This window comes from Triticum urartu, chromosome 2, assembly GCF_003073215.2.
Source record: "Triticum urartu cultivar G1812 chromosome 2, Tu2.1, whole genome shotgun sequence".
In the NCBI taxonomy this organism is placed as follows: Eukaryota; Viridiplantae; Streptophyta; class Magnoliopsida; order Poales; family Poaceae; genus Triticum; species Triticum urartu.
In genome coordinates, this window is record NC_053023.1 from 508,174,459 (window position 1) to 508,185,611 (window position 11,153).

Consider the following 11,153-nt stretch of genomic DNA (forward strand, 5'->3'; position numbering starts at 1 on the left):
TCGCTATCCAATCTCGCGTCACTACTCGAACAAATCAACCGGAGGCGTTTGACATGTCGCATGTGTGATAGTATAGAGTAGTATATGAGCCTTTGCATCGGTTGACTTTGGTGATTTCAAAGGGACGGTGATGTCTCCGGCAGGGACCTGTTGCCGAAATGACACGAGAAAAATAAATGCGCAGCTCCTGTTATCGGGTTAAAAAAAGCGACCAATATCTCCCTTTAATAATGATGTGTATTTTAAGAAAAGAAGAGCATCTTCAAACGATATTTTCTTTCGAGGAAACGAGAATTTCAAATCAAAAAAAGTGTACTGCTAGTACTACTGCTTCACAAACAAACCTGGAGATCGCCGTCATATTAAAGCGAGCATGTTGGTCGAATGGAACATGCCACCTGCGTATTGGCAAATACAAAAATTGCGTCGGTTGCCCAAGGTAGCTAGGCCGTTGCAGTCTCGCAGAACATACCGCGACGGCACATGCAAATGCAGCCTGCTTCAGGGTTCAACAATCAACAGCCAACAGCAACAGGCAACATGCATCAACAGACAGACAGCTAACTGATGGCTTCAAACAGAAGCCACATCTGCTACAATCCACACCCGGGTACACCAAGCTGCTACAATCCACACCCGGGTACACCAAGATTGAAGATGCAGCATAATCAAGCAACCTCTCTCGGCAGGTAGTTCTCCTCAGACAGTTCTGATAAGACACTAGTAGTCTATTACTGCAGTGTGGTACATACATTTCCATGTCCACCGAATCCAGATTACCCCACAGAAGAATATCATGTTACATTTGCTACAGCCTACAAGAACTACCCTGAAACACGTGACCTATATATATAAGGCTTAGATGCCTACAAGCCTAGTTGGTGTATTTAAATTCTTCAAATATATTAGGTGTGGGGGCGTTACCGCCAGCCGTCCACTTGGGCAAAACCCTACCAGAGGCCACAGGCTGTTGGACGCTGCTGCACAGCTCATCCACCTCCTCGCATCCGTCCAAGTCAACATCTATGTAGCGGACGTCTTGGATCACGCTTGCAGCATCAGGTATTCCCTGCTTGCCGTTTCGTGTCTTTCCCGTGTGTTTCTTGGACTGAACTGTGCGTTCTTCAAAGTCATTGCCGTTACCAGACGTGTCAATGGCGGTGAAGCCCCTTCGCTTCTTCACGGCCTCATTTTGCTCGTTACTGCCGCCGCTGCTGCTGCTTCTCTTGCTTCCGTTTGGAAATTGGTTGAGAAACTCCTCTATGGTTGCAAGTACGCGATCCCCATACTTGTTGAGCTTCACCCTGAAAGAAAGTATGTAAAGCCGTAAGTAATGCTTTGCTTTAGTTCCCAGAGCTGCGTTGCCAACCTTACAATGTGCACTGAATATATTGTTTTTAGAGTCATTACTTGCCGATGCCATTTATCTCCAAAAGTTCTTCTTTTGTCCTTGGTATCCGAGTGCTAATTTCCTTCAGTGTTTCATTTCTGAACATGAATAATTCACCACGTCAGAAGTCAGTCAGCGAGTCCTTGCACAGCTGAAGGTATAACATGAAACTTACTTAAATATGTGGTGTACACCACATCCTGCAGTACCCTCCGCTATCTGAGACCTAAGGATTCTTAAAGTTTCATAGAGCAGCGATGAAAAATTCTGCAATTGAGAATAGCCTTTAGAATGAACAAAAATAAATACACACAAGAGGATTCACTATAACTAATGACCAACTACCTCATCCATTTCACTCTGCCGTTGAACAGTCTTATTGACTTGTGAGATTGATGATTCATCAAGTTTCCCCATCTTCGGGGCTTTGTCAGCAGTGGGAAACCTGCAAAATAACATACAAATCATTATAAGCAAGATGTTTGGAATATTAAATGAAATTTAAATTTAAAGAAAGTACTCTAGTAGGAGTATGTGATATCCTGATTTAACTTTAAAGCTCAACTTTCCAACTTGAAGTGCATTCAACTAAGTCTCAGTCGATAACAACATTTGACATTACATATCCAGTTCTAATTCAAGATCAGATTGTCGGTAACATTACATTGTGCAAAAAAGCAATATGAGTTTAAACTTTTACTGCCAAAAAATCGTCATACTCAACTAAGTCTCAATTATAATGACATTTGACATTATATATATTCAGTTCTACAAATCAAGATCAGATTGTCGGTAACATCATATTGTGCAAACCAAATTTAGAAGTGCAAACTGATACTGCCATAAAACCATCACTTAAAAGACATTATTAGTTAATGATGGACCCCAGAAAGATTTTTGGCGAACTCATGAAAAAGAACTGTATGGTCACACAAAAAAGGAAATATTTCTCAATAAAAGCAAGATATGTAAATCAAACTTGAAGAGAAGAGACAAATGCAGAACATCCAATAAATTTTATAACATGTACAAGGCAGAAAACTAACTTAAGGACGATCTGATTGCCAGAGCGAAGACCACCAACTTTAACCTGATTCGCCTGCTCAACAAAAAAAAGGAAGGAAAATGTATGTATAAAACCAAAGGCAACTACAAGAAGGTTGCCAAAAAATCATCTCAAAAATAAAGTAATAAACCAACCAGGGATCATGTATTCCCTCGGCTACCTTTAAAACAGATGATACTGATCCATACATATCACTCTTTTTGACATCCTCGGTAAGTATTCCCTCGGTTACTAGATGCCGCAGTACTCTTGCTGCCTCGCCTTTAGCTAGATTCTTCCCAGCCCCATGAAGAGGCAAATTATCATGACGGTTCTTCTTGACCTAAATGCAGTAGTTGACAAGATTTACAATCTAGGCGCAAGTATGTAGTTTCACCATGATTTCTCCAGCAAGAAACCAAGATGCACAATATCCAGATTGTGGAAAGTTGACACCGGTAGCAAGTAACAGAATTAATGAACTTCAGAACAATAATTCCAAGCGTTTAGCAGAATGGCATACATTTTGGTTCAAGGAACCTCTGTAAACTTCAAGAATATGAGAACTCGAACATGACTGCCTTGTCGCCAAGACCAGCTCAACCTAAAAAAGCAACAAGATGGTGATGTAAGTTCACAGAGAGGTGTGCATGTGTTCAGGAGGCAGGGCATAGCTATCTGCTTAGGGACCTACCAATTGCTTAGCAATATTGGTCACATCTTTCTCAATCCATCTCAATCCTTTCTTGCAATTATCACATGTTTTTGAACAATGTGATGGATCAAATGTCTCTCCAAAGTGGATCAGTTGTAGCAAACGTCTGCAATCCACATCATTTTCGCAGTAACTAACCTGTAGAAGAGGGGGAAAATACATGGTTATGACGGCTTCCAAACTACACCTCGACGAACAAAATGCATATAGATTTATCTATACCATGCACAAGAGATTCTCCTTGTGTGTTGCAAGTGCTTGACCATGTGAGGACGAAGAGCTTGATCTTACTTGCTCTGCAGATCCTTGTGTAATCATGTGTTTGACACGAATCTAGATAGTTTGGCAAGAAAATTACTTGTTTGTGATGACTGATGAGATGACAGGCTGACAATAAGGTGCCACTAGACTTACATAGTCAGAATAGTTATAATACAGCACACAAGATGAGCGTTGTCCATCTCTACCAGCACGTCCACACTCCTAAAAGAAAACTCAGTCATGAAACAGCTTAAATCATGCAGTTTCCTGTGCAAAGTCCTTACCTGATGGTACCCTTCAATTGATTTGGGAAGGGAATGATGAATAACAAAACGGACATCGGGTTTATTGATACCTGCAAATTGGAACATTAACATGGGGCGCAGATAAATAATTCATTTGAAGATGTTTCAAAGATCACATTACCCATCCCAAATGCAACTGTAGCACAGATTATGTTTATCTTATCCATACTCCATAGCCTCTGAACAGCTGCTCTATCAGAAGGCTCCATGCTACCATGGTAGTGTCTTGCTTGGTGCCCAAATTCCTGTGTCAATAAACAGGAAACAGACAAGATTAGTCAGACAGGTCAGTAGTTCAAATGCTAAGCACTTCAAATTTGCATAGCCCATCAAATTTCTATTTTCTGACTAAATCCAATTACAGCCTTGGGATTTATCACATCATCAGACTAGCACAAGTACAATGTTGACATCAACCTATGCACTCTAAAACCATCAGGTACTGACATGGCTCCCACTTGAGCACGTAATGAGACTGCTACATGTAAATCTGGGCAAAAATATCATGAGATGTGCACTACCAAACCCTCTATCTGGCATGTTTGAGTTAAGAGACCAACTATTCAACATGGTTGTGCATTAACTTTCGAAACATCTCACAAGATTTCTAAGATTTGGTGCATCTATATTAGTTTACGCATGAAACCTAAGTCAGGTAGGAATTGTTGATGGCGCACACCAACATGTGTAACTAATTTTACCAAGCGGAGACTAAAACCAAAGTGTGACTCCTTTTACAAATATGGGGCCCAAATTACAAAAAAATAAACATAGAGCCCTTTTCACTGACATGTGTGTTCATCTATATTCCGTAGTGGTAAAGACGTCTTTGTAGAGACAGGTGCTCAGGAATCAGGATAAACAAGAAGATTGACCCAAAATAAAATTGAACGTCTATATTTAGCAAAAGCTGGAAAACACATAAGAATACTGAAAAGATTGGTAAGGACGGATTTGCTCCAGCAAACAATATTAAATATCAAAGGAGAACACAGCATGCTTGAACAGTGAACAGCTTAAAGTCTGAAGAAGTAACCCTTAGTTTTTCGGCCACTTTTTCACAGTCCATTCTTGAAAGGCAATATATGATGCCGCATTCTTTAGGATGATTTTCACGGATAAAGCAATCTATATCCTCGAGACATTTCTTTGTCTTGGGCATCACTATATACCTGCAAAACTTGCGCTGAGATGATTTGTACAGTAGAAGTTGTATGTCAATATATTCTGACAGACTTACCTCAGATTGGGACGATTAAAACTCTGTTTGAAAACAACACAGTTTGCGAGGCCTAGAGCTTGCACAACATCTTCCTTAACACTCGCAGTTGCTGTTGCAGTCAAGGCCAGGACTGGTGTCTCTGGGAACTTTTGTTTTAAGAGACCTAAATGCTGAGAGATCATGTACGAAAGTTATATCAAATGATTGTCTCTTACTCCCTCCGTATCAAAATATAAGACGCTTTTCGACACTATCGTAATGTCAAAAAACGTCTTATATTTTGAAACAGAGGGAGTATTTGACATGAACATATGTCTTCATGGTAGAAAGTACCTGGTAATCAGGTCGGAAATCATGGCCCCACTGGCTTACACAATGAGCTTCATCAATAACAATTCTACAAAGATAACCTCGTGAATATAAAATTTCCAATTGTCTCAGCAGAGCATCACTCCTGTACCCAGGAAATTGCTACCAGTTACTACCAAATACATTGATAGTAGAACAGACCTAATGATAAACTGACAGAGAAGAGTATGTACAAGCGAGGGACTAATAGAGAGCTTAAGCCTTAAGTGCATTCAGGGATTTCAAATGTAGATGTTAGGTAAAAAAAAAGGAACTGTAACAGCTAATTTTGATCTGGAAAAGGTGAACTACTAAACAATGCCACCAGGTCATATTAAATAAGTATGGAAGTTACACTATATTGCAAAAGGATAATTTGGAACAGCAGTTCAGAGATGATGCAGCAAAGTCCAAATATAACTACTTCAGACCTGTGATGTGGAATTTACAGCATTCCACTTACTTAGCTATTTTTTCTGGAGTAACATATAGTAGCTTATAGTTGCATGTAGATGTAGGAGACATTAGATCTCTTAATATTCTCTGCTGCTCTGTCCATTCCAAGTTGGCACTGAGGTAAGTTGCAGGAATATTTGCCTGCTCCAGACAGGAGGTGAGTGGTCAAAACAACATCAAAGAAATATGTTCTAGGAAATGAGATAATGCATTACCTGTGATAAATGCATGATCTGGTCCTGGATGAGTGAAACAAGAGGACAAACTACTAGAGTTATGCCCTCATCAATGAGAGCTGGAAGCTGCAAATTAATAGACAAGTGTTCAGTGCTAATTTGAGGAAATAAAATCTTGCAGATGTAGTTAGCAGTCAATGCTGAATAAATTGGATTGTTTTAATTCCCTGCAAGACCATCGATTAATTCATAACGCTCATCTGATCAAACTCTTTTAGAAATTATCTCATCTTCCATGTTTAAAACTTAAACGTACCACTTGGCCAGTAGTATCATACATATGTGAGCACTAGAAAAGACAAAAGGCAAAGGAGTAACAAATTCACAAAAATCACCACTGAAGAGTCAAAAGGTGTATACAGTATTTCAAATATGCATAGCATATCAAAAAAGGGCAGAAATTTGTAGAAGCATGGTTTATTACCTGGTAGGTCAAACTCTTTCCACCACCAGTTGGCATCAAAACAAAAACATCACTACCATTCATTGTGGCATTAATTATTTCTCGCTGATTTGGGCGGAAAGAACGGTTTCCAAATACTCTCTTGTTGTGGACCTGAAGATGCAGTCAAACTTAGTGACTGTCATAAGCCAATGTTAATGAAGTAATCAACAGTTGATTTTGAAGAAAATAAATAACCTCAAGTTCCTTGGTCCATGGAAAATCTGTGCTGCTCCACTTCTTATCACCAGAACCGTCGGTGTAGCTAATATCTATATTTCTACGGGTGTAATCTCTCTGCACCGATGTTAACGGTATGTTACTATCCATGTAGGTACATGGAGCAGGAGTATAGCATGAACCACCGTCCCAGGGTCCATTCATATCATAAAACTGAGATTGGGATCTATTATTGTCCACAAAAGTGCTTGGGGTCATAGGGGGGTGATACCCTTCTGCAGCTGTTGTGGAGGCCATAGAGTGTGATCTCTGCCGCTCATCGTCTTGGGTTGGCCTCGCCATATAATCCCCAAGTATCTGGATCTGCTTATTTAGATGTGCACTGCAGTGTATAACCACAGAAAATATCAGTATTAATACTGGTAAACCGAGCTTCATAATATACACAAAAATAATCAGTAGGCCCAAGAACCAAACCGCTGTTGACGAAGCTCTTCAGAATGTTGAGGATTGAGTTCTCCAGAACCATCAAGAAGTTTATTGGATACTGCAATCAACTGATCCTTCATCCCTTGCAAATGATAATTCGGCTCTGGGCAAAAAGCTAGCTGCACAAGTTTTGTATTAACTTTGAGTTAACATGCTGAAATAGCTACTACGTGAACAGCATGAATGATGATTCAACTAATACTTTGCTTACTTTGTAACCATGACTACAAATTTCAGAGAGTTCTTGTGGTAAACTATTATCATCTGAACCTGTGAAGTTACACTTGTTTCCTGATGGAGTTGACATTTGCCGGGATGCTAACCCTCTGGGTGTATTTGTTGCTTCATAATGTTCCATAACTATGCGGTCCACATCAATACTCTGGAACATAACTAGATTTGTCACCAATTATGATATGATAAGATGGTATGTTCATCTAATTCTGGGAAGATAATTCAGTAGATAAAATATCAAATTTATCGGATTAAAGCACCTACCGCCAGAATCTCGTCATCATCCATGGCATCTAACTTATCATCAGCACACATGTTATCAGCAACAGGAACAGTCTGGCATGACATAGCATCAGTTCTGGCAAAACTGCTCTGATATGTTGTTCCAACCACATAATTGCTCCGGTAAGCCGTTGTACAGGTGCTTGCCAGCCGATGGCTGTTATTTTGCTCCAGGATACCACTTTCAGTGCGGCGATGCAGACTTTCCTGAGAGGGGATTGTACTTTTCGGCACATTATCCAATTTGTTGGCATTATATGAAGAATCTGTTGCATAAATAGGAGAAAAATCCCTGCCACAATCTTTCACCTTTGCAGATAAACCAGGTCTTAAATAATTCTTACAGGTCACCTGGGTGTTACACACAGAACGCCAGGCCTGTCATAGAAGTGTCATTAGATAATAACCACACAAAAATGAACAGAACACACTGAACTTTTTAGATAGTGGCAATAAGGTTTATGCTTTTTTTTCAGCAAAGCGATAAACTGGAAGTAAAAGACAAGCCAGGATTGAATTTACAGGCATGCAGCAAGTGGGTAACCAGTCCTAACTCCAACAAAATGTGATGCGCCTTTAGTGGACAGCTAACAAGTTTTAAAACAAACTGTCCTAGTTTTGCACTTAGTCAAGACAAACAAGCATCTAATAGCTTTTATAACATGGTTTTGAAAGAAAACTGCTTCTTACAGTAAGATTGGCATGGAAGTAAAAGACAAGCCAGGTCGAAGTGATCGTGTAGCTATAGCATTTTTAAGCATTGTGTGATGATTCATAGCATGTTACAGTATTATTGCCATACCTTCTCGATCCATGGAACTTGAAGGCGTTCTGGGCCTTGAATTTTACAAGCAGCGGACCTGGGAATATGAGTTTTGTTGCTGATGTGGTGAACAACTGTCTCTACGATAAGATCAACTAATTGCATATAACAGAATTATACCTTAAAGAAAGCATTGTATTGCAGTTCGCTTCCGGATTTGCCCTTTGTGTGGGTAAAGAGAACAGAAAGCTTGAACTTAGAAAGTCATCTTTGCTAAGGGAGCTTTGTATAGCATTTGCATGATGTGGCCAATTGACTTTTGGCGGCTTGTCATTGCAGCTGGAGCCAGCGTTCAGCTTGTTGCTTCCTTGCATTCGCTGCTATGGTAATTAGGGCATGAAGTGCTATTGAATGTTTGGTGATGAGATCTCACAAAGTCAGGAGCCAAGACCAAACTGAGGTGTGTAAATAGCACTTGCGTGGTTCTGCCAGCATGTGCGGGCAGTCTCGAAATGCCTCAAATTGTGTGATAGATATAACTTCTGCACGCCTACAAAATATGATGCAAGAAACAGAGTAAGAAACAAGAATGCAAATGATGGTGAGCCCTGTATACATCACTAAGGATGCCTACATTAGCAACTGCGATGGTGAGATCATATCAGAAGCTCAAAACTTCACTGAAGACAAGCTATAAATAACTGAAAGCTTGTTTAAAATAGTAGACCTAAAGATGTTATCCATATTAGGGTTTTGACCAACCATCATCAGAGCTCACCGAAAAGGCGAAAACAAACGGATAAGGCAAGACTAAGTCCAGTTATCCAGTCAATCGCAGCGGTTCTAAAGCAGGCGTGTGCTGGGCGACGAAATAGAGTATGAGATGAGCCATACTCCATCAATTGCAGTCCTGTGGACATGATTCTGTTCAAATAATCGATAGCACTGAAAATCAATGCATTTTTGGCCGTGCATATACCATACGCACACAGGGTTACGTTTTGGCTGGGAAGAAATTGAACAAACCCCTCCCCGCGGAGGCAGGCATTCCGTCGAACACCCTATCATCGAACCGTACAGTCAGCCCCGCCGAGGACCGAAAACAACCCCTCCTCGCCGCTCCCAGCCACGAACACGATAAGAGATCCCGCGGCCGCGGTGCCGCGTGAACTCGCACCAGAAAGGTCCCCGGGAAAACACGAAAAATTGCAAAGACGGGAGGCGACTGGGTCGGGGACAGCGAGATCACCTGGCGCCGACGAGGCCGCGGAGGCTGAGGCGTACGCGCGCGCGCCGGAGAGGGAGAGCGAGAGGCCGAGCCCTAGTTTTGGGGAATGGGGAAGGAAATCTGGGTGGATTTGTGCGGAGGGAATGGCCAGCCGCCGCGCGGGATATGGTACACGGGAAATTGAAAACCTCCCCCGTGGAGGGAAACGAATTAGGGAACCGGCACCCCCCTGATCCGGTGATCCTCTGGTTAGCGCGGTGGCCGTTGGATCGGCGGTTAAGATCTGTGCCGAGTGTTGACAACGGTGCTCAAGTTTCAACGGGTAGGTTGTGTGTGAAAGGGTATTTGCGCGTGTACAGGAGTGCGAGTGTGATTCCGTTGCCCATTTTGGTGATTTCCATCTCGTATTCCAGTGTTTGGAAAATTCTGCAAAGAAAAAAGTAGCGAGCAGAAATTTCTATATTGTAGGGTAAATTTGTAGTGTTTTTTTAACACGGTACAGACGAAAGCACTCATAAATGCGCATACACTCACCCCTATGAACGCATACACGCACACTCTATCCTTATGAGCACCTTATAAGAGCAACTCTAGCAGACCCCGCAAAACGCCGGCCTACAAAACGCGTTTGCAGTTCGCGCAAAACCGCTTTTGCGGGCCGGCACAAGTTGGCACAGATGCAGACCCCCAAACGGACCCGTAAGAAAGTATATTCGCGGAATATGCTTTTTTTACGGGCTGGTATATGTACGACCCAACAAGTTCACGAATTCGGTTGTTGCATTGTTCGAACCACCACTATAGCGAAGGATAACAAGTCACGAGCTATCGAGAACAATGGCGAAAAATGAAAGAGAATAGCCCAAGACCGAAGAGATATACCTTCCGGCCATTTCGTCGAACACCTCGCTCGCGGTGGGAGCGGCACCGTTGAGCGGCATCGCGGGAGCACCTCCTTGCTGGGGGGGGAGGGGGGACGTGAGAGGTTGAAGAAGATGGCTTCTTTCAAGCCGAAACCTTCCTCCGCTTTGTGCCCACGGCCTTGCCGGCCTTCTCCGCCGCCAGCCGGGATCGCACTGCGGCGTTACGCCCGGAGCGCGGGCCATCGCGGCGGGGGCAGCCAGATTCCCGCCCTGCACAACCACGTTGCCCTGCCGCTTGCGGGCAGGCGCGGCGTGTGCTTGGGCGACGGCAGCGGGGCCAACATGGCTGGCGACGAGATCCGCCCGAGGGGAAGGGCGTGCGCGACCTCGGCGGTGATGGGGGACAGCATGGGGTCGTCCATGACGGTGAGGGACGGCCGGCGAGGAGCAGCCGGAGCTTGTGGAGGGGGGCAATGGTAGCGGAGGGTGCGGGGAGCGGGAAAGGGCGCGCGGAAATGTCCCTCCCGCCAAATATCGCGCCGGATGGGGGTTGAGCTCAGGTCGGCCTCCCAGCCCGTGAAGATAGAGGTTGGGGGAGAAGATTTACCGTGCCCCGCAAAAAAATTGTGGGCCGGTGCCGGATGCGGAGTCTGGTCGTGGAAATTTTCTGGCCCCGACCCGCAATTTGGCGGTT

General features: G+C 43.1%; 1 protein-coding gene across 2 annotated transcripts; it reads right to left on the reverse strand.

Moving 5' to 3' along the window:
• Positions 1 to 665: 665 nt before the first annotated feature.
• Positions 666 to 9,816, reverse strand: LOC125538310 (ATP-dependent DNA helicase Q-like 4A). 2 transcript variants are annotated; one of them, XM_048701573.1, is made up of 25 exons: positions 9,618 to 9,813; positions 8,549 to 8,918; positions 8,408 to 8,465; positions 7,588 to 7,983; positions 7,301 to 7,471; positions 7,078 to 7,208; positions 6,619 to 6,982; positions 6,403 to 6,534; positions 5,958 to 6,044; positions 5,750 to 5,883; positions 5,272 to 5,392; positions 4,957 to 5,108; positions 4,753 to 4,888; positions 3,838 to 3,961; positions 3,696 to 3,766; positions 3,565 to 3,633; positions 3,373 to 3,483; positions 3,130 to 3,288; positions 2,959 to 3,039; positions 2,617 to 2,778; positions 2,437 to 2,489; positions 1,736 to 1,835; positions 1,566 to 1,657; positions 1,411 to 1,488; positions 666 to 1,304 (listed from the first exon to the last, which is right to left on the reverse strand). In XM_048701573.1, the coding sequence occupies exons 2-25, from the start codon at positions 8,740 to 8,742 to the stop codon at positions 875 to 877; spliced, it is 3,606 nt and encodes a 1,201-aa protein (XP_048557530.1). In that variant the 5' UTR covers positions 8,743 to 8,918; positions 9,618 to 9,813; the 3' UTR covers positions 666 to 874. The 2 variants fall into 2 exon arrangements, with proteins under 2 accessions (XP_048557530.1, XP_048557531.1); XM_048701574.1 differs by having other exon boundaries at positions 1,171 to 1,304; positions 1,415 to 1,488; positions 9,618 to 9,816.
• Between the last annotated feature and the right edge of the window lie 1,337 nt (positions 9,817 to 11,153).

Coding starts and splice junctions, on each gene's coding strand:
- LOC125538310 (XM_048701573.1), bottom strand. CDS start 8,742: ATGCAAGGAAGCAACAAGCTGAACGCTGGCTCCAGCTGCAATGACAAG. Junction 6,045..6,402: donor GAAAGAGTTTGACCTACCAG/GTAATAAACCAT, acceptor ATTAATTTGCAG/CTTCCAGCTCTCATTGATGA. Junction 1,836..2,436: donor GGCAATCAGATCGTCCTTAA/GTTAGTTTTCTG, acceptor GTTATTTTGCAG/GTTTCCCACTGCTGACAAAG.